The sequence below is a fragment of the Rattus norvegicus genome, chromosome 9 (assembly GCF_036323735.1).
Source record: "Rattus norvegicus strain BN/NHsdMcwi chromosome 9, GRCr8, whole genome shotgun sequence".
NCBI classification, from domain to species: Eukaryota; Metazoa; Chordata; class Mammalia; order Rodentia; family Muridae; genus Rattus; species Rattus norvegicus.
The window spans coordinates 97,901,046-97,923,341 of record NC_086027.1 but is presented as its reverse complement, the minus strand read 5'-3'; the positions used below and the strand labels follow the sequence as shown (position 1 = coordinate 97,923,341).

At 50.6% G+C, this 22,296-nt stretch overlaps 1 protein-coding gene across 24 annotated transcripts in view; it reads right to left on the bottom strand.

The window, feature by feature from the left end:
* Positions 1-471: 471 nt before the first annotated feature.
* Agap1 (ArfGAP with GTPase domain, ankyrin repeat and PH domain 1) overlaps positions 472-22,296 on the bottom strand; it is a 435,489-nt gene continuing 413,664 nt past the window's right edge. For 20 of the 24 annotated variants that reach the window (XM_063267308.1, NM_001401593.1, NM_001108230.2 and 17 more), the window contains 2 exons: positions 7,921-8,176; positions 472-6,994 (listed from right to left, as the gene is read on the bottom strand). In XM_063267308.1, coding sequence (XP_063123378.1) covers positions 6,791-6,994; positions 7,921-8,176 — 460 coding nt within the window. In that variant the 3' untranslated portion in view covers positions 472-6,790. Of the gene's footprint in view, positions 6,995-7,920; positions 8,177-10,612; positions 10,852-14,130; positions 20,614-22,296 lie in introns of those variants that run through there. The other 4 variants (XM_063267304.1, XM_063267306.1, XM_063267302.1 and 1 more) reach the window with 2 other exon arrangements.

The following is a 22,296-nucleotide window of genomic DNA, read 5'->3' as shown; positions in this document are numbered from 1 at the left end:
CCCAGCAGTCCACTGCCTTGAGGCCACTCATGTGGGGAAGGTGGGTGGGGCAATACCAAGACACACACACACACACACACACACACACACACACACACACACACACACACACACACTCTTCTCTCTTCTCCTCTCTCTTCTCTCCTCTCTCTCTCTCTCTCTCTCTCTCTCTCTCTCTCTCTCTCTCTCTCTGTCTCACCTTTGGGAACTGCCAAACTCACCCTCAGGGCCTTTCCATTCCTGTGATTGAGGTGTGGAGACACCTGTCTAGGTTCTGGGGTGCCACTTCCTGGGTTTCTGGCCACAGACTGGGGGACTAGTTCCTTCATATAAGGGTGGCCTATCTCTAGGACAAAACCTCCCTTGGGCAGTCGCTGAAGCCCCTCTTCTCTGATTTACCTTTTCTGGGAGCAGGAAGCCAATTAATTGTGACAAATGGGTACCAAGAAGACACTTCACAGAAGCACTGTATACATATTTTCTTTTCTTTATTAGAAAGAGGTCTCTACATTATAGCTACCTCTCTCCATTACTTTACACGCGTCTCCTTTTCTTCTCCCCTTAGAATACTGTACAGCTGACACAAACTCCCAAGGCAGGAAAATACAAACCAGCATATTTAACCCGAACAAGGTCGCATGAACGAACAAGCAAAGCGAAATGTCTGTGGATGGCTGAATTACAGGACAAACAGCATAAATAAAGCATCGGTCATCGGGAAACGTAAAATTATGGAATGAGGTAATATCAAAATGCCCCTGATCGGCCACCCACCTCTGGAGAAGCCCTCGCTGTGCTTCTGCCTTCTGTGTGTGGCTAGGCAGGTGAGGTGGCCTTCCTTGCCCCTACCCAGAGATGTGCCAGCGGTGCGCGGCCTTGTCTGGGGTTTCTCTTTGCAAAGAAGCTCTTGTGGCAAGAGGAGGACTCGAGGTGGAACTGGGGGAAGGGAAGGAAGAGGGAAAGAAGATGTCCAGGCCCTGTCTTCTGCAGGTCCAGCCTCAGGCTGTTGTAGAGGCCCAGCCACCTTCTGTGCTTTCCTGGGATTCGACACCCTTCAGTCCTCAGGGCTCAGGGCTGGAGGACCAGTTCTCATCTGAGAAGCTTCTCATTTTAGAAGAAAACGACCCCCTCCCCCCAAACCTCACAATGTAGGGAGGGAAAGGAATTGTTTTACATACAAGAAAAGGGTTATTTTCAACAAGAAGGTATGGCATCTTTCCCCTCTGATCACAAGGATGCTTTGAAGGGATCTCTTGCCCGTCTGTCACACAATAGCCAGGTCTCCACTCGACTGCCCTGTACCACTCTGGTAAGAAAACTGCAGGACTTGGATGGTAGGTGAGCAAGGTGCAGGCAAGAGCAGGATCTAGAAGCCCCATTTGGGCTGGCCCCAACTCAGGGCACCCTTGGTCCCTTCTCTGCATCCCGACGAGCCAGGTGGACTGGGTATCTTCTGAGCACATCAGACAGAGGGCTGCTTACAAATTCTTTTGGTGCATGCCCTTGGTGAGTTCACATGAGCACCCAGGAAGCTAAGCTTTTCTTTCTGCAAGCATCTGAGAGCAATCTCTAGTAACCACACTGACATGTGGGCTAGTGTGGACGCAGTCCTGACCCAATGGGCTACAGTGTGATCCTAGAGTGGTTGTTCCCACCCACAGTACATTAAAGGGCTCTCCTCGGGGCCTGATCCCATCCCCCCACCCACTCACACTTCTTGGTTCCTTTATGTCACCCGCAACAAGACAAAGGCCATGTAATTCCCTGCACACAGAATTTCACACCAGCCCTCCCTTTGGCGGGAAGACTCCATCATATGGCTTGATTCACGACCCCTGGGGGTCCCCAGCAGATGCCACGTGCCCAGCAAAATAAAGACAAGCCCTGAGCTGACCTCCCCTCCCTCACTCCCTGAGGCCACTTACTTTGGACCCTCGAGTGGCTGCCAGTGCTGGGTGTCCACACCCACCTAAGGCTCTCTATGGAAGAGGATGGCCTCAGTTAAGAACGCTTTGACGAGACAGGAGCAAACCCAAACTAAATACTCTTCTTCTACAGGAAAATTGGCCTCTTGAGATGAGGGACAGGAGGCCAGCTTCCCCAGGGACCCTCAGTGTGCACACCTGACCTGGATCTGCTAAAACTTAAGATGCAAAGCCTTGTTGGCTGTCTAGTTATCCATGGCGAAACGTTCTCTCTCTCAACTCTGACCCAGGGTCTAAACCACTGTTTAAAGGGCAGCAGGTACAGACACTACCGGGAGTTTCAGCATCTGGAAGAGACCGGTTAGGTCAGGACTTCTAAGTGGGAGGAGTCTTCAAACACCCCAGATGTTGTCTTTCCCCATGAAGTGAGAGATAAGCCCTGACTACTCCGGGTGCTGGGATCTCTAATCAGCTGTCCCTGCTTCTTGCTTCCAGGGGTGGGACTAAAAGCCTGGGGTCTACTGCTGAGTGGTACCAGCAGAGGAGCCAGCCCCTCCCCTCCCCACCTCTCAAGAAGGAATGTGACATTTTGGCTAAAAGACCATCCACTTTGGCTGCTTTAAAGAGAAGGGTCCCAAAGAGACCAGACAAATAGCTGGGCCATGTGGTTCCCTTAGACCTGATGTCTTGGTCCTGCAGTGTACCAGGCACACGTCTTGGCGTGCTGCTGGCCAGGGCCTGGCAGAAGTAGGGCCATTTAGAATGCACGAGAAGTAGAAGAGAAGGTGGCATATTGGACACCAATGGCCCTGGAGGCTTTCTGGTGAGTGACAAGGGAAAAATCGCCTCCAGCTGTGCCCTTCACAACAGAAGCAATGGGGGATAAATTCTGTTTTATTTTTTTTTAAAGGAAAGATGTTCATCCGTTTCACATTTCTTCAAATTCCTTCCTGCTTTTCAATTTGTTTGCTTCAAAGTCATAAATACAATCCTGGGGGAGTTCTAGCAAAGCCTCAGGGACCTTGTAGGCTGTGAAGAGACAGGCGAGTTGAGGAGAGCCCACCAGAAAGCAAGGGCCTGCCTCTCAGGGAGGTCAGCCTCTCAGGAGTTTGGAGGCTCTGATGGCACAGTTTCCAGCTGTGCTGTTGTGGGGCATCTGCAAGGAGGGGTGGAGACTGACCATCTCAGGCATGAGACAGCCCAAATGACGGGAGGAAGGGCAGAAACCTTGGCAACCAGGAACGCAGATCAGGCTCAGGGCCAGCAGGTCTCTGACTCACCAAGTTCAGACACAAACTCACTGTGGGTCTTGACAGAGGGAGGAGGATGTTACAGGGTGCCCTGGGGTTCACCCTCTCTGGCTAAGCTTCTCAGGGGACAGAGGCAGTAAAGCCGAAGGGCTGAGGTGCTATGATGCTCAAAGTTAATGGGGACAGGGAACTGACAGTGTATGTATGCTCCTTTAGTGTGTGCCTGTGTGCGTGCATGTGCATGCTTGTGTGTGTGTGCGCGCGCGTGTGTGTGTGCACATGTAAGCACCCCAGCAGTGCAGGGAGAAGGAGGCTTGGTGAGCCAATAGCAGAGGTATGAGGTTACAGGAGAGGAGGCTCATCTTAGGCTCGAGTGATACTTGGGGATGATGGGAGAGCAGTGCTTAGCTCTTTGTAAAGCCAGACAAACCATTAGAGGGGCTTTCTCAGCATCAGGAGGCTTCCCTTCCTCCCCTGACACTTCACAGCCTGGGGGAGGGTGTCAGAAGCCTAGCAGAGGTAGCCCCAGGTGAGTCTGACATGTGCCTGGTTCTATCACTGCCTCCCCAGGACGAGTGACGACAAATCACAGGCCTGTTTGTGGCTGGCCCCAGCTGGGAACTTCTCAACAAGAGAGGAAATTCACCCCAAATATGAATGGACTCTGTACTGAATGGACTCTGCAGTGGGCTATCCCTTCCCGGAGCCCCTCCCTCCTGGCACGAGAGTGGCCTCAGCTCTAACAGTGTGTCTGTAATGAGAACTCTTGAGTCCACCACCCCAGCTCTTTCTACTTCCTTTCTTGGTTTTAGTAAGTCCACCGTGCGACTATCTTATTCTGATATGCTCTCTAAAAAGCGCTTCGCATTAGGGGAAGTGTTTGGTACTGGGGCTGCCATCCTGTCCCTGTTTTTCCCAGCCTTGGTGTCAGCATGAAAATGGGAACAAGCAGATCATTGCTGAGGGAAGGACCTGGTGTGAAACAGAAGCACGGTTAGGCCACGTCTCTCCTTTATCAGCACAGAGAACCCTGGAGGCCCTGCTGCCACCCTTGTATCTGTTGCCGAAACTCAGGCTTATGAAAAAGTGGGCAATCCTTGGGCAGTTCAGCACGGCAAACACTGGCAGGGGAGGGGTCATGTGTTCTGAGGAAGAACTGATGGTGTCAGAGCGACCTAGGGAGGGAGGGTGGGAGGGAACCAGAGCAAGCAACTGCGTATTCAGGCAGCGGAGGGTGATATGAAACAAGGAGTCATTTGGGAAAATATCATATTATAAACACACGGTAATATGTACACACTCATATACACCCCGAAGAGAGGCCTCACAAAGGAGTCCGTTTCCTTTCCGAAGTAGGCTCCCCTATGATAGAAGCACTCCTAGTGGGAATTAACTACACTGAAATAATTTAAGAATTTATAGTCTATCTGTGTTCTCTATAGAAGTCTACGGTAAAGGCTACGTGTGCGGATCACAGGGTCAGATGCTGATGCATTCTTCAAAAAATAGGTAGGCAATGACAGCTTGCTTTCTCTATTCACATTTAAAGTAACGACACAGTGATGGATAGCAGGAGGAAAAACCAAATGCACGGCGCAGGCGCATGGGGCTGAGCTCAGGGGTCTCAGACCTGTGGCTTCGCATCTGTGACATTTCTGGATACTGGTCAGTTCCGGCTGTGGTGAGCCTGGAGATCTCCACGAGACACTGCCCACATCTAAATGCTGTGTAAAGCTTTACTTTTGTTCCCATCTACTTTAAATTTTTTTTTTTTTTTGTAAAAAGTTAAAGAGGAGGAAAAACTCTTACAAAATAGAAAGTTCAGATATATAATCGTGAGGAAGCTTCTCCACAGGATGCCTGCCGGTGGTGGCTTTGCCCAGGGTCCTGTTTTCCAGTGTGATGGCCTTCTCCCTGCCACACTGTCACGGGAGCTCTCTGGCAAGGCTGCCCCAACTTTTCTTAAAAACTAAATAGTGTCACGGTTCGGTGCTCCTGTCTGACCACCGTGCTGAAGGTGTCTGGCATCTGATGCCCCCTGTGCCCCAGGATGGCAATCTGTGTTAGAGCCAGACAGCTGGACCGTGTGTACGGCGTCTACGGACTCTCCGGGGCGAGCTGTGCCAGAGAGGCTAGCAGCTGCTTACAGGACACCTTTGTGGGTGTTCTGGCGTTTCGAGAAATCACCCCTTCTTGCCACAGCCCCTTGGTTTGGTTGGGAAGGACGGTCTCAGCTCTAAAACCTGGGATGAGGGCTCATGCGTGCCTTCCTTCCCACTCTTCTGCCTCTCTCCTTCCCCTCCCCCCTCCCACTTTAATAAGCAATTTGTGCCACCGTCTTATTCTGATCCGCACCTTTTAAAAAGCTGTTTTTCAGATTAATGGTAGTTTGCTGCTGGGAGCACTTCTCATGGACAATGATCTGTAACCCTCTGATCTCAACCAGTTGCACCTTATTAGTTCCCATCCAGCTCAATTGATAAATCAACATGGGTGCCATTTGTCTGTGCAAAAATCAATGCATATTTATGAACTTTTATTCAAATAGATTTTCACACATCTTATCTACGACAGAAACCTGGGTGATTCAGACTTTGTGGATCGGGAGTGGCTGAGGCCTGACACATCCGTTGTGGCCAAAGTACGGAAAAAAAAAAATCTCTCAGGAAAAAAAAAATATCCTTTTACGTATTTACTTAGTTTTGGAACACATTTGAAAGCCGTTGTCAGCTGAATTCATTATTTCTTTTAGAATTTCCAAGTTGCTCTTTATTTACTTTTTTTTTTTTTTTCCATTTTGTTTTTGCACCAAGAAAGGGGAATGGAGTCAAATAATACCCGGCAACTGATTTCCTCTCTTTGGACTGAAAAATTAAACAGATACTAAATTATGACAGTGAATTTGGGAAGGAGGGCTCCGAGGGCTGGAGAGACACGTCTAGGGTAATATGATGCTGCTAGGCGCACGGCAATCATATCGTGGCAATCACCGGAGCGTGCCGTGTAACTACCTCCTCGGCTAATATGCCTTCTTCCCGGTGATGACTAATCACGTTCTATTAAACAGCGGTAATGCTGGAGGAACTCGACTATACAAGTGTAATGAAGCCAGTATTCTCCCTGGACAGATTAGCTACAACTGATTTGACACCTACCATCATAGGGGCTTCAGACCTGACAAACTGTGCTTGCTTCTGATTTATGCCGTCAAGCTCCCCCGAGAAGACGTGAAATCCAAGCCTCCTTTTTGGTCGAGGCGAAATGTACTGATGTGCTTAACTGCCAGTTAGGGGACGCTGCCCCTTCTCCTTGCTGCCCCTCCCCCCGCTCCGTCTCCAGGCCACTGGAACAGGGGTCCCCCGTTGTCGTGTGCTATCCTCAAAGCCGGGAGGTGGTCGGTCCCTCCTACGTTGCTTCCGGAGGGTGGGAAAAGAGTTCCGTTCTATAGCCTGCAGCCTCTTCTCCCCTTGAGGATGTCCAGGTTTGGAGATTTCGGGTGGGGTGAGTGAGTGGCAGGTGGGTGGAAGGCGTCCACCAGGAAGAGGGAGGGAACTGAGAGACTCACGTGGTGTTGCAACTTCCGGAGCAGGTGGGCGGGTAGAGTGTTGGCTGAGCTCAGATGACACTGGGCGCCCTGCCGCTACTGTTGTTCCTGCTGTTGTTCTTTCTAGACAGGTTGGGGGTAGCCATGAGCACAAAGCGCTCGTCGGGGCAGCCATACTGTAGAAGCACGTCGATACACTCCTGGCTGGAGGCCTGACGGGCATAGGCCAGTGCTGTGTTCCCGTGGGCGTCTCGGGCCATGACGTCCACCCCGTACTGTAGAGGCAACAGAGCACAAGTTAGTGTCCCTGGGAATTTAAGGATGGGCAAGGATTGCACACAACCTCAGATCTACATGTGCATGGAGCCGGGATAGACACTTGGTGACTAAGGAGCTAAAAACCAATGTTCCCATGTTGTTTGAACAGGCTCCGTCCCTGTTGTTAGGTAAAGACCAACCCCCCCCCACCCCCACCCCCCCATCTCACAAACAGGTCAGAGGACTTCAATTTGGCTTTCTAATCGTATATACATGGAGAAGGCAGAAAGATGGCTGGGAGGGTAAAGGTTCTTGTCAAGACTGAAATCTGAGTTTTGATCCATAGAGCTTACGTTGTTGAAAGACAAAATGAACTTCTGCAAGCTGTCCTCTGACAGCCACAGGACTGCTGTGTCACATGCGCACACAAGCACGCACCCATGCACACACATAAGCTGCATTGGATCCTGTCACCAGAGTGGACACAGAGGTACTAGTGGCTGATATCCTGGAGGTGTTTTTAGGAAGCTGCCTACGAAACGTTACTGTATTATGAAAATAAAAATCCAAAGGTTTGGCAAAGGGACTCCTAGAAGTCATTCAAATTATTTATGTCCCCTTTCCCCAAGAAGATAACAATGAGAAACAGTTTCTATCACCCCAAAATGTTTGACTTGAGAGGCCGTTAGAAAGACACTTGGGGACCTCTAGCAAATGGGCATGTTTCATTTCTGCTCTGCACCCAGCCTCTCCCCACCCCCTCTCCCCGCCCACTGTTCTATACCCCCAGGCAGGTAAGTCTAGATGGAAAGTTCTAATCCTGCTAGGGTTGGCTCTCAGGGTCGGCCTTCTATAGGAGAGAGAGGTCAGGAGAATAATGCACTCTGACCCCACAGAGACGCCACCCTCTGCTGGGCATGTGGTGGGCACCACAGCCACTTACCCAGATCAGCAGCTGAACCAGGACCACGTTGCCCTTGCGGCAGGCCAGGTGCAGGGCCGTGCGACCATCTCCTTCCCCACAGGTCTCATTCACCTCATCCCGTGACCCGTGTGCCAGAAGCAGGATGACAGTCCGCAGGTCTTCCTCAGCAGTGGCATGTAGCAGTTGCTGGCCCAGGGAGAACTCTGTGCATGGCAGTGGGGCCAGGAAGAGTTTCTGCTCATACTTGGCCCGAATCCACCGTTCCTTTTCTTCCCTGCAAGAAGTCACCACGCAGGTATGCGTTAGAGTTGAGGCTGGAACCTCTGCTCTGGCAGTCGCCATGGTTAGGAGGCACAGGAAAGGAGCAGCGAAGGTCTCCTCTTAGAATACGGCCCCCTTTGTGGGTGGGTGGGTGTTTGATTCATGGTTCCAGAACTGGTATCCCCCTGCCTGTATCCTCTACTCCCATCCCAGTTCCAGAGCCAGAACCTCTGGGCGTGGTTTGCAAGCTATTGTAGAGGCTCCCATAAGCTCTGACTTGGGAACACAGCCTTATCTGCCATGCAGGGCCTGGGGGCCTGCATCAGTGAAAACAAACACAGGCTCTGTAGCTTAAAGGCTTGGGCTTTCTGGAAGGAAGGAAGGAAGGAAGGGAGGAAGGAAGGAAGGAAGGGAGGGAGGGAGGGAGGAAGGAAGGGAGGGAGGGAGGGATCCCCCAGAGAGATGTGCTTATATTGACTAAAAAGAATGGTCCCAGGTGAACTGACTCTAGTGCTGGCAAGTGAACAGGGCTAGGGGTAGGGCAGCAGAGGTACGGTGTCCCTTTTGCTCCTAATTCCCCACTAGTCTGGGATGAAGGCACGGGCGAGGGTCTCCTGTCACTTCCAGATGAAGAAAACAATGAAGATTCACACAGGAATCTGTCATCTCTTTGGAGACTTGGGAAAAGCTTAAGGGGGAGGGTGCAGAATGTTGATCTCTGATGGGCCCAGCCTCAAGGGGAAAAAAAATGGGCAGCCTCTGAGGCCGGAGCAAAGCTAGGGACAAGAGGGCAGGGTGAAGTTGGAAGGCTGTGGGCTCTGCAATCAGGCTGAGCCCTGGTGATGCGATGGACAGTGTCTTGCTTCCAGCTCCTTCCACGACCTGGAGACTAGGAGCCTGGGGCCTGGCCCTCCCCCAGGGCCTACCTGTCAGGGAAGTACTGCAGACTAGGAGGAAGGGGTGGAAAAGGAAGAGAGGAAAGACCCACCCCGCTCCCAGGGCTCTGTGTTTGTATTACGTAGATCTAGAAGGTAGGCCTGCTGGGCACAGTGAGGTGAACCTTTAACGGGGAGGCAGAAGCAGGTGGATTTCTGTGAGTTCAAGGCTAGCCTGGTCAACATAGTGAGTTCCAGGCTAGCCACTGGTACGTAGTGAGAGGGCCCTGTGAGCTGCCTGTAGGCTCTGGGATAGTTAGATGTGGGTGCAGGTTTCTCAAAACAAAACCAAACCAACCAAAGCAAAAAACAAAGAAACCTAAGTGAGAAAGGATGAAATACTGAACTCCACAGTCCTCCTGACTCTACTCCTTGTTAGGAAAAGGGGTGGTGCGTGCGTGCGTGCGTGTTTTAAAAGAGGACCTGTGATTTCATGAGTAACCCTTAGAGCAGCAAGCAGGTGGTGTGCTCCCAAAGCCTGAGCCCTGCTTTTTCACCAGGGTGTTGGAGAAAGCCAACAAATCCCACACATATGGGCAGACTGTAATTATCTCAGACTTCAGTAGGAACCTGACTCACAGTGACTTCTGAAACCTAGAGCTTCTCGAAGCAATAATCAGGGCTGCAGGGAGGAATTGGGGCCTTCCCCAACCCTCCAGAAAGAAAACTCATTACATTTCTGCTTCCAAGGCCCAGAAGAAAGGCCTCGTTTACACCTCTGCACAGTGTTTACATTGCGCCTGGTGACCTAGTGTCAGGTTAGCCCTAATCTGTTTTTAAATACTTAGGCAAACAGATTCTTCCAGGAGTAAATCTGGATTAGTTTTGCTTCACTTCCTGGTACATGTGAGTGACCCCCAAGTGACCCCTGACTCTTCATTCAGAGACTTCCAGGACAAACACTTGGCTGCAGCTGAGATGAACTGGCCTCTGGAGCCTCTGCAGAGGAGCCCCTCATATGCATCCTCACTTAGGCAGGGGGACATCCGGGGAATTCGAGACCCAGACCGCAGGGCTTCACACTCTATTTTAAAAGCTTGTTTATAACATGTTAAGCGTTTGTTGAGGTAGTTCATAAATCAGGAGGGAGAAAGAGCAAGACGTGAGTTAAATGAGAAGGGCTAATGGGGTAGGAGATGTCCAGACCTCCAGTTTCCAATCTGCTAACTCTCATTTTTGGGTAGGCATTAAAATCACACTGTCTTATTCTGCTCCAGTTGATTTTAAAAGTCATTGCCAGATCATCCAGGGGTAACGGGAGAACTCAACATCAGAACTCGGGGCTTAACTGCGATGATTAAAATTTCATTTTAATATTCAAATACCCAGCCAAAGACTGAGCAGAGAGATTCCTGCCTCCACCAAGGATGATCCCTAGACTTGCTGGCAGTGTGACTTTAGTTTCGGATGGAAATAGAACCCTGCAGTGCCCATCGCTGGGCCCCTTGGCTTTTGAGCTCACCAGAAGTCTAAGTGAGGCCACAGGCTTCATGCCTGCATCAGATCTGGCTCTGTTCTTTTTGTTGTTGTTGTTGTTGATGATGTTTTGTTTTTGTTTTTTGTTTTTGTTGCTGTTGCTGAAATCCATTTAGTATAGAAATAGAGTCTGGCCCAGGGCAATGGAAGGTTTATGGGTGTGAGTTCAGTTGCTCCCATCAACTCCTGAGTACTCCTGTTGTTCAGAACCTGTCTTCAGTGGCCACTGCCACAAGTGCACCCCAGCATGTGGCTTGGTGAAGTTTTCCAGTGATTGCTGGGAAGGAAAAGGGCTGTGAGGCTGCGCTCTCTCCTTTAGAGGGAGGGAGAGGGTCTCGGGGTCTCAGCACTCTATCTTCTCACCCTCCCCTCCTTGGACACTTGTTTTGCCATCTATAAAATGGGCTTATTAAAGCCAGGGCTGTTCAGACCTAAGACCTCTCGTGTGGTCTAAACTGGCCACAGTGGCTCTTCTGTAGCTGTCAACTGTAGAGACTCCCTGTGTCAGTCATGGTCAGGCACAGAACACTCACCAGTGTGGTGTCTGGCAGGCAGGCAGAGGAGGAGGGCTCTAACCTGGCTGCCTGTCACCGAAAGCAGCAGAACTCATCATGCTGGGCACGGGTGGGGGGTGGGGGTGGGGGTGGGGGTGGGGGAAATGGGCTGCTCTTGGCCAGGGCTCTAGTGAGTCCCTTGAGAGTGTAGAGACCCTCTGGACACCCAGGGCAAGGGTCTTGGCTAGTTTAAATGACCCCATGGTTGTCAGTTAGGTTTGGGGTGTGTGTATGCATGGGCCTGAGAGGGAGTAGATAAAGTTAAATGGGACCCTTGTGGTTGATTTCCAATCCACTATGGCTGGGATCCATAAAAAGAGTTATTAGCCACCCTCCTTTTCTCTCCATGAACAGCAGAAGGGCCGTGCAAGCCAGGAAGAGAGGTGTCCTCAGATGAGAGCCCCACCCATCATACACCTTGTCTTGCACCAGGCACTCCCAGTTCCTGAAGCCTGCACAGTATTTTTGCTATGTTGGCTTAGCCATCCTTCTCCCAGCTCTCACCACAGAGAGAGGACACTCTGATCACAGTTTTTCTTCTGTTCTGTCAACATCACCACCCTAGAAAACCACAGTGCCAGGGCGCAGCACTCCAATTGTCACTGTCGGGTCCCTTGGCCATGCGCTTCATTGTCCCCAAGGAAGGCCAGTTCAAGAGCAGCAGAGCTGGCAGTAGATCACCTCGCCTCGTTCCAATGCCCTGGAGGACCACTGCTCACAGCCTCCGTTAGCTAATGAGCTAAAAAATGAATTATTGGTGCGGCTGCCATCAGCAGGGAGGAGGGGCCAGCCCCTCATCAGGTCTTGGTGCTGACACACCTTTAAATAAATCAACTGCAGGGAGGGAGGGAGGGAGGGGGTGATAACCTGTCAGAAGACAGACACCAACCAACCCCATCCCTAAAAACACAAAGAGATGTGCTTTCAGGAGATAGCCTCTCCTTCCTGAAACAGAGCCTATGGGAGTAGCCCTCTGACTCCCTCTGGATCTGACTATAAGTTGCCTGGTGTGTAAACCACAGGCTATTGGTGACCGAACACAAGGCTTGGGGTTAGAGAATGGGTAGGACTGGGGTGCAGAGCTAAAAGCCCTTCGAGTGTTTCAGCGTTTGCTGGGCTCTGCCAACAGTAGGCTCTGACACTCTCTATAGCTTGATGGCTGGACAAAGCTACCCCTGATCTTAGGGAGGGGTGACCTGGTTAGGCCCCTAGCTGCTGCCACAGAAACAGCTGCCTAGTGTCTGGGCTGGTTTCATGCCAACTTGACACAAGCTGGAGATCTTAGAGGAGGGAGCCTCCATTGAGAAACTGCCTCCCTAAGACAGGCTAGAGGTGAGCCTGCAGAGCATGTTCTTAATTAGTGATTGACAGGAGGTGGGCTCTGCCGTTGTGGGTGGGGCTACTTCTGGACTGGTGGCCCTGGATTCTATTAAGAAAGCAGGCTGAGAAGCCATGTGAGTAGGTCAGTAATCATCACCCCTCCATGGCCCATTCGTCAGCTCCTGCCTCCAGGTTCCTGCCCTGTTTGGGTTCCTTTCCTGACTTCCTTCAATGATGGTCTACAATGTGTTAAGTGTAAGCCAAATAGGCCCCCTTTCCCCAAGTTCTTTGGTCATGGCGTTTGTCACAGCAATAGAAACCCTAGCTAGGACACCTGGGGTATGTCTCACTTGAGGCCGGCCAGTCAGAACTGGCAGCTGGTAGCACGGAATGCCAAAGGACACCCAAACTGAGAGCACGGTGAGGGGAGGGATGGACCATGGCTGACTTTGGAGACCACAGCCTCCTGATGGCCTGTGAGCAGAAGTCAGAGGTCACAGATGTAGGACCACTGGCTTTGTGGTACCAGAATTGAGGCGACATCCACCAGATCTCAGGATGGGGACTGAGGCAGACACAGTCTACAATCACTACCACACATGAAGGGAGACAGGAAGTCAGGACATGCAGAGGACTTCGTCACTTCTGTGGAGAGCTGGGGCTAGAGCTCCTCACGATGTGCTGGCTATGCTGGAGCCCTAGGGCCTAGTCCTCACACGAGCCCCTTGTGCTTAGTGCTGGAGGAGCATTAACTGCAGGGCTTGTCCTCACCAGGGCAAAGCCAACCAAATGACAGCACTACTGACTGCCATTATGGTAATGACTGTGACATGCCTGTGTTCAAGTGACTGAGGCTGCGTCTAGGGATGTGCGTACCATTTCTAGCTTGCCTAATACTGGTGTACAGGTTTTATTGCCCATCTCCGTGAGCAGAAGATGGTTCCTCTCACGAGTCCATGAGGGTACTGCCTCAACAATCCCGCTCTGTAACCAGTATGCTCTGTGCATACGTGTCCCCCACCCCCGAAGTCCTCTGTAGAAATCATAGCCCCCAAGAGCCTTCTGAGCCAGGATTTTGAGGGTGATATTGTTCAATCCAGCTAGAACGTGGGAGATCCTGGGCCCTGTCCCCAGTTCCCCAAATAAATTCCTCAGTCTAAGACATTGGTTACAACCGCCCACTAAGACTAAGAGGAAGACCTAGCCTCTCCTCATGGTCTCCTCACTTTTATTTATGGCTGCATGAGCCAAGTTGGGTGGGTCATGAGTCCATGGATCGGTGCCGGAATGGAGATGGGAGAGGGTCTCGGGGTTGGGTGGGGCAGAGAGTGCATATAGTCATAGTGGCTGTCCTGTTAGGTATAGGATGATCAGGAGGGCTCGTGCTGGCACCCATGGGACACCTCAGATTGTCTCTGCCACTGCAACATCTACAGGTTTCCCTGATTGGGATGACCTCACTAACATTGAGAACAAAACCCAACCAAGCGAGCAAAAAGAACAACAGTAGGCAGAACAGGTATAGGGTAAAGAGGAAGAAAATTATGACTGTGCGTGAGGAGGTGAGAAGGGTGGGGTTTGGGGGTGGACTAAAGTCACTGTGTGAGGCTAAAACCCACTGTCATTTGAGCATTGGGGGAGGCCTGAGAGAGGCAGAGGTCATACTGTGCAGCGGAACACCTTTCTTTTCTTTCTTTTTTTTTTTTTTGGTTCTTTTTTTCAGGGCTGGGGACCGAACCCAGGGCCTTGCGCTTCCTAGGCAAGCGCTCTACCACTGAGCTAAATCCCCAACCCCGCGGAACACCTTTCTTAGAGAGAGGGTTCTTTTAGCCTTTTGTTTTTATGAGGCAGAGCTTCATGTAGCCCAAACTAGCTTTGACCTTCTGATCCTCCTGCTGCCTCTGTCTCCCAAATGCCAGGATTACGGTGCGCACCATGTCTGGCCTTACACAGGGCAGGGAACCAAACCGAGAGCTCCATGTGTGCTAGGCAAATGCCGCAACAACTGAGTTCCACCCCCAGCCAGAGAAAAGAGTCCTAAGGCAATACCCGGTCCATTCCTGCGGCAAAGATACCCTCTCTCTCTCAGTTCCTACCGAGAAGCCCTTTCTGACTGTCGCCAGCTGTGTTTTGGGTCTGGCAGGGAGGGCTCAGCACACTGCCAAGGGGTAAGAAGGTTAATGGGTTGGTTCCCAGAAAAAAAGTTTTTCACGGAGCTTCTGACCGGCTTTCAGCACCGTCCTGCGGATGTCTGGGAGATGCGTCACTAAAAGGCAGACATGGGGGTGGGTGGCTAGACAACCCTTGGTCTTCAGGGAGCCTGCTGTCCTGCCTGGTGATAGTGTTTCTGGGCTGCTATGATGAGCTGTCTGTCCCTCAGGGGCGTAGTCCTCAGCTGTCAGAATTCACAATTCTGGTTTGGGGGCTCTGTCACACCAGAAGTCTACTCCCTGTGAAGTCCTCTCAGTTCGTTCTTATTTGAACCTTCCCCACGAGTGATAAAAGACCAAGAAGTAATTCTGTGTTTGCACACGTCACCACACTGCTCCTTCCGGAAACATTTTTCCTTCCTAAGGCAAGGGAGGGGAATTTTTTTTTTTTAATACTGATTTTATAAGGCCATCCTGGAGGAATGAATGCCCTTGGGGTGGGGAGGTGAAACTGGAGGAGCCACACTTAGTCCTGAACTGGTGACAGATGAGGAGAGGAAGGACAGAGGAAGAAGAGAAAAGAAAAGGCTAGCAGCAAGGAATTTGCAAAGTGCTTCCTGCCTCAAGCTAAACAGGAACTGGGAGAGGGGGCATGGAAGACGGGGCTGGAACAATATGTTTGGGGAAAGAGGGGGGCTCCCTCCCTGCAGGGCAAGCCCAGGCCCCGTGCTTGCTGAGCACAGACCCCTGCTCCCACGCATGCCTTCTCCCCAGCTGCGTTGCTAGGGGTCAGTTCAGAGCAGCGAGGATGGCCAACAAAGACCAATGGATATTTATTCCTTAATTACTGAAAGCTTTTAAGAAACTCGCCACTGTAAATCCCACATGCAGGGAGCAGGAGGCAACCGACAAGAATTTATGCTCACAGAGCAAAGACAAAATAAATATCTGGCCTGACTTTTGATCAATATTATGACTGTTTTTTGCCAACCTGCAGGGTATTTTATGAGCGTGGGGGAACAGAACAGGATCATTATTAATTAAATAAAGTCAACTGTATTAGGCTTATTACTTCTTCGAGTCACAGTTAACTGTGCTGGGCCACGGGGTCTCAGGATCTATAGGCAGGTGCGGGCCCAGGCATTGGAAGGTGGCGAGCTCCTGCCTGTCCAAGCGCTTCGTGTCCACAGAGGTCATTAGGATCGCAGTGCCTGGCCCAGAGGGTACCTGGGTGTTAGTGGGGTTTTCAGCCGGCTGAGCTTGGTCTCACCCAGTGTTCTGATCTGAGGTAAGGCTGACACCTGGAGCCCTTCACGGCCATGCTGTCAGGAACACCACCGGACCCTTCTCCACATTTGGCCCCTAGGAACCTGCTGGGGGCTAGGACTTAATACTGGCAAAGGCCCGAAGATGTCTCCAAGACATGGCTTAGCAGCAGACAGACCTAAGGCCTTTAGCGCCAGCCATGGTGATTACCTCTGTGTGTCTCAAAACTGGAAGACAAACAGCAGGCAGCCTGTACCCAGGGTGCAAGGGTCTGGGGAGAGGTAGGGAGGGTTTACAGTGCAAGGCACTGGGGGGTGGGGGTGGGGGGACTAGAGAGCGGGCATTCTGCAGCCAACTTGGATTCTGAGCCTGGAAATGCAGGTTTCAAATGGGGACCTGGTGGGGGGTGGGGAGGGTCAGGGAGTTGGGGCTGTGTTAAGGCACCCATCAGAGACCATTCTCCTCCTTGGAAGCATATGGCGAGAGGCTGTGCATAAGCCGGGAATAGCCGCATTACCAAAGCCAGCAGCGCCTTGGTTACATCGGCTTTCAGGGAGCATTTTCTTCCCTTAAACAACCTGGTCTGGCAGCGGCAAAGGCAAAGACAGGGAGTAGTATCACTGCCGAGCCCATGTGCCGTCTCCTCCAACCCTTCCTTCATCCTCATCTGTGCACTGGTAAAACTGGAGTCAGGTCAAGAACGCCCGTATGCCTTGTTCTCCATCTCAGGTGAGTCAGGGAGAGCCTGGGTGTGCGTGCCATGTCCGTAATCCCCATCCTCAGGAAGCTGAGGCAGGAGGACTGCTATGGCTCTGAGAACAGCCTAAGCTACAAAATGACTCCCTTGGTATGTGTGCCGAGCCTCAGCTGTCCACTCTGTGTGTTTCCAGTTACACTGGCTGTCCCTGTAGCTAACTTGAAGGGGAGGTCCTAAGTCTGGTAGTTTGCAGGGAAACCCAGCCTGGGCTGCAGAGCGAGACCTTTTCTCCAAAACTCAGAACAGCAGAACTGAGGGGACTGTGATGTTTTTATTTCTCCATTCTGATGAATTAGTCACCCTCAGAGTCTAACAGCTTTTCCTAGCATTGGTCTTGGAGGAGGATGGTCTCCTGCCGGCCCGGGGCTGGTTAGGTCAGCCACATCTCCCCTCATGGAGCCAGCAGAGCACGTCCATTTGGATGCAGAGCTGAACTGAAACTGCCTCGATCTCATCAGGGGCCAGGGTGAGACTTGGCCGCTGAGGCCTAATGTATTAAGTGGCTAAGTCCTGTGGTTTCAGATGGGATTCTGACAGTGAACCTCAGAGACCTGCCTCCCTAGGGATCACAGAAAGACAAGGTGTCTGTGAGAAGGAAGGGCCTGAGCAGATAGATACCCCAGGCACTGGCTTATGGAGAACACTACAGGAATCAGCCGCTGCCCAGGAGCTCAGCTTGGAACCTCTCGGAACCTCTCGGAATACCGGCCCCAGGAGCTATAGCTAGACCCAGCCCCTTGCCAGACATGCTCGGGGCCTCTTCTCTAAGTCCTAGACACAGACCGCTGGGCAGAGTAGCTCCTCGGTCAGATCTTTTATTTCCTCAGCCCTGAGTTTGAATTCTCCCTTAGACTCTGTAGATCGATATCAGGTTCATTTATCCCTAAAGAGGGGAATACAAGTTATCTATATAGTGAAAATGGAGAGAGGATGTGTGGGTTGTGCGTGGTGGGGTGCAGGCCACAGATGGGGTAGTCGAGTGTCTGAGGAGGGAAGTGAACCAGGAGTGAGTGTAGGCTGAGGCCAGGGAAGCCCCAGAGAAAAAGTGGCAGATAAGGCTGACTCCGCCTCAGAGGACACAGAGAGGATGCCTAGCACCGCTGACCTGCTTAGGGCTGACAGGCACTTGGACTAGGAGCTCGGGATCATCCACAGGTGGTCGGGATAACCATGGAACCTGATACCTGAGCGGCAGGTCAGTAACTGCTTTGGATGACCTTTCTCCTTTCTCTGGGAGGTCGAGGGGAGGACACAACAGGAAAGGGCAGGGTTCCTGCTTAGTACTGAAGGAGAGGAATCCTTCCATAAAAATAAGAAAGAGGAGGCAGCAGCAAGCAGGATCCCCTGAGTTGGATGCCCCGGAAGCCAGGCACAGGGAGCAGAAACCCAGGACTGGACTAGCAGATAGAGAGGTCACCAATATAGCATTTAGAAGTCTAAGTTGCAAGCAAATGACTTGAGGAAATGCCTCACCGTTAGAGTAAGGAAAAGTCGGGGTTGGGGATTTAGCTCAGTGGTAGAGCGCTTGCCTAGGAAGCGCAAGGCCCTGGGTTCGGTCCCCAGCTCCGAAAAAAAGAACCAAAAAAAAAAAAAAAAAAAAAAAAAAAGAGTAAGGAAAAGTCCACTTTGCCCCAGAATCAGCCAAGATATGATGTCAGCTTTTCCTCTGTTTTCTACCCCAGAGTAAAATAACACAACGAAACACAAGCACTCAGGAATCCAACCCCAGTTTCACCTCTTAAGCATAATTTCTCGAGGTGTCTCTCAGCTCCTGTGTGTTTGCATAGAAGACCTCTCAGTTAAACTAGGCACATACACAGGAGATGCAGCTGAGTCTTGATACTGGGAGGAAAGGAAAGAATTGTCTATTTTAAGGCATAAATCCAAGAAATCTGTGCCAGGCGAGAGTCGGCCTGGACAAGTGGAGCGAGGCAGATCTAGATTCCGTGTAATGTGGCATGAAACGCAGCTAGACCTCGGCGGCCCTCCCGGCTGCCCTGGTGGTGGAGCCCCCATCACAGCGAATTAAGTCCGCCATAACAGTGGCTGATGTGATGGGCTCTGGAACGTACTGCATCATAAACACACAGGGGAAGAGAAATGGCCCCTTTCCTCCACCCACCCAGGACAGTGTAAAATGGGTGCAATCCCTCCCCTGCTGTGCGCCACTGCCCTTTAAACACAAGGCAGAGAAGTCCAAGGCCCCTTCTGCAGGGCAGGCTGGGAACAAGAGGGCCCACAAAGCACAGGCTCCATCCATGGCTTCTCCTGGAAGTGACCCTCAAAACAGGAAAGGTCCCAGGTTGCTAAGCTGCGGCCCATTTAGAAAAGCCATAGGAAGCCCTGAGCAGTCTGGCCATAAACTGCCAACTGCCTTTAAGAGCATAATCCTTGGTAACATTCTTTTAAAAAGACAGAAGACTACTGATCTTGAACAATACAGTATCTTCCTAATGTACCTTTTTCTTTGAATCCAGGGTAGGGGGAGATCCACAGTCACAGCCACCAAGGGTAACAATAAGAGCACAGGCTTTCCAGGAGCGCAGCCATTGAGAGGATGCAAATGGAGAGACACTTAGAGGTAATTTGCATTTTAACTTTTTTTTTCTCAAAGTAGGAAAACAGGGAAAATGCTGTGGATAGGATTAGCAATCTGGGACCTGCTGACTCCAGTGGGCATCACTGACATGTTCCCCAGTGGGGAAGGCCAGGCTTTGAGCAGCCCAGGATGGATTCTGTTCCAAAGTAGTGACAGAGAAAGTGTTCCTGAAGACCAGAGAGCTCTGCTCTTTTTTGGAGAAAACCTTACCAATGAACAACTGCTGGGTTTTCTCCCTCAAGTAATGGACTGATGTTGCTAATGGCTGAGGAGTCAGCTCAGGTGGGGGGGACTGTGTAGCATGAGGAACTAAGTTTGGGTCCCCAGCACCTACGTAAAACATCAGCAGTGTATAGTGTATGCCTATAATCCCAGCACTGGAGTGGCAGAGACTGGAGAGTCTGAGGCTTGCTGGTCTCTCTCTCTCTCTCTCTCTCTCTCTCTCTCTCTCTCTCTCTCTCTCTCACACACACACACACACACACACACATATACACACACACACACACTCACTTACACATACACACACACTCACACACGCCCTCGTGAACACGTGCCCTTAAATCCATACATCCACTAGGTAATTTTTCCAAGTGTAGCTGTGTTACAGTGGACCTGGCCACATTACAATTCATCTTAAGGATATGAATTCATTCTCCATGTATAAAAAGCTTTATTCTTTAACTAGGGTCACTGAAACTATTTCATTAAAGTTACCAAACGTCTAACTAATGGGATCAGGAGACGGAAACCTGGTCAGATGTTTTATCTTCCACAAGCAATGGAATCTAGCTTACTTTACGTCATTGGCTTTACAGGCAAAGTGAACTCGGAGAGATGAGCTTTCTCATGGAGAGACAGGAGCAGGGGCTGGGGCACGCAACGCGGCTGCCCCACAGGGAAGCATCGCTTGTGGTAAAGACTCTACTGTCACGGCCAGAATTCTCAAGTTACTGCAAGGGTCCCAGTAGTGCTCCAGACAGTCCTGAACAGTTCAGCTGACTGAGTGTGAGTACCAGCTATGGCAGAGCTGTGGTCAATCCATCAAGAAAGACCCGAATGGAAGCCAGGGGATGAGGATCCTGTAAGCGGAGGATTCTGTAAGCGAATTCTGAACCCAATCACCCCACCCTCTCTCTGCAGAGAAGTCCCTGAGACATTTGATTGTTGGCTGCAGAGCTGGCCACAGCCGATCTCTGCTCACACCTTTTTTCCCAGCACTCAGGAGGCAGGGGCAGGCCCATCTCTTCCAGTAAGTTAGAGGCCAGCAGGTTCCAGGATAGCCAAGGCTACCAAGAAAAGAAAAGCTTTCAGTGAAGATGGATTCCGGGTTCCAGAGCAGAGATTTCCATGTAAGATGATGAACAGTCCCTCACACGACAGGTGCCAGTGGCTGTGAATGATGGATAGCTGGATTTAGTGCCAATAATGTAAATGTTTAAAGAGTTAAAATGGTAAATTTTGGATGACATATATTTGCTACAGCTGTTTTTTTTTTCCAAGATAGAGTGTCACATAGTCCAGGCTGGCCTTGGACTCCTTATATAGCCTGATATGACCCCAAATTATTTTTTTTTTCGGAGCTGAGGACCGAACCCAGGACCTTGCGGTTGCTAGGGAGCTAAATCCCCAACCCCCTTTTTTCTGACCCCAAACTATTTATCCTGTAGCCTCCCCTCCTAAACGCTAATAACGTGTGCACATGCATGTGCGAGCTACCATGACTACTTGATATAGTTCTAGATACTGAAACCATGGATTTAGGCAAATACTCTGTCAACTGAGTCCCTCTCCTTGATGTCTGCAGTTTACGTTATTGTCTAAAGCTACTTTTCTACTGCTGTGATAAAAAAAAAAAAAAAACTCATGAATGCCGCTTTATGAAAGAAAGCATCTAACTGGGTTGATAGTTGAGAGGGCGAGCGTCTGTGACGGAGCCAAGGCACAGTGGCAAGAAGAGCTGAGAGCTTTATACTTTATTCACAAACAGGAAGCAGAGAGGGAGGGAGCTAACTGGGAATAATGTTGGTCTTTTGCAGGCTCCAAGCCTGTCCCCTCCACCTCTTCCAAGGCCACACCTCCTAGTCCTTCTCAAACAGTTCCACCAACTGGGGGCCAAATATTCAAACATTTAAGCCTATGAGGCCACTTGCATTTAAACCATCACAGTTATTGTGGGGGACGCTGTTAGGAAAGTTTTATGCATTCTGCATCATTTTTATTTTTCTAGCCAAAATATATAAGAGTACTAAGTACCCAGTCATATAGAAAATATATGTAATACCCACCAAACTCTTCTCCAGACTAGAAGATGAGTGATGAGTTTTTAAAAACTAAATACAAATATGACCAAGTATATTTTAGAGGCATTGGCGCCCCTTGTCAGTGTGCTGCGGACTCGGTCCAAGATGGCATCTACTACATCACCATGGAAGGTGGCACACTCAAAGACACAACTGTGCCAAAGTCTGTTAGAAGAAAAGCACGTGCCACCAAGGAGAAGGTGGCACACAGGTGTCAAGTAGCAGCTGGTAAATATGCTTAAAGGATTTGTAAGTGGGCTTAGGGAGACCAAATCTATAAGGCTGTCAATGATGGCTGTGAGGCCCCATATCTGCTGGTTTTCAGCAGGAGAAGTTAAAGGTCTGAGCCACTGGAAGCATCCAAGACAGGGCAGGACCTCTAGCACTGCCACGTCTCGGCCACGGGCGGGTGTGTGTGTGTGTGTGTGTGTGTGTGTGTGTGTGTGTTTTCAACTGCCTGCTTTCCACGCCTCTCTTCTGTCCCCTTGTAGTCTCTTTGGGAGCACATTTGGAAATTATTGAAAAAAATAAAACGACTCTAATCTGTTACCAATTAGAAGAAATGCGAAAATTATTTTCTAATTTGTGACTCTGGAGCATACGTCTCAAAACCCCAAGAGAAGTAATTGAAATAATCACGCCTGCTCCTATTTCTGCTGTGCTCTTGGAATAAGAGAGTGGCTCTGTTCTCTCTGAATCATATGCCTGGGGGTTGAAGGTCTCTATAGACATCGGAGCTGTGGTCGAGAGTCTCGACTCTATCCAGGCTGTGC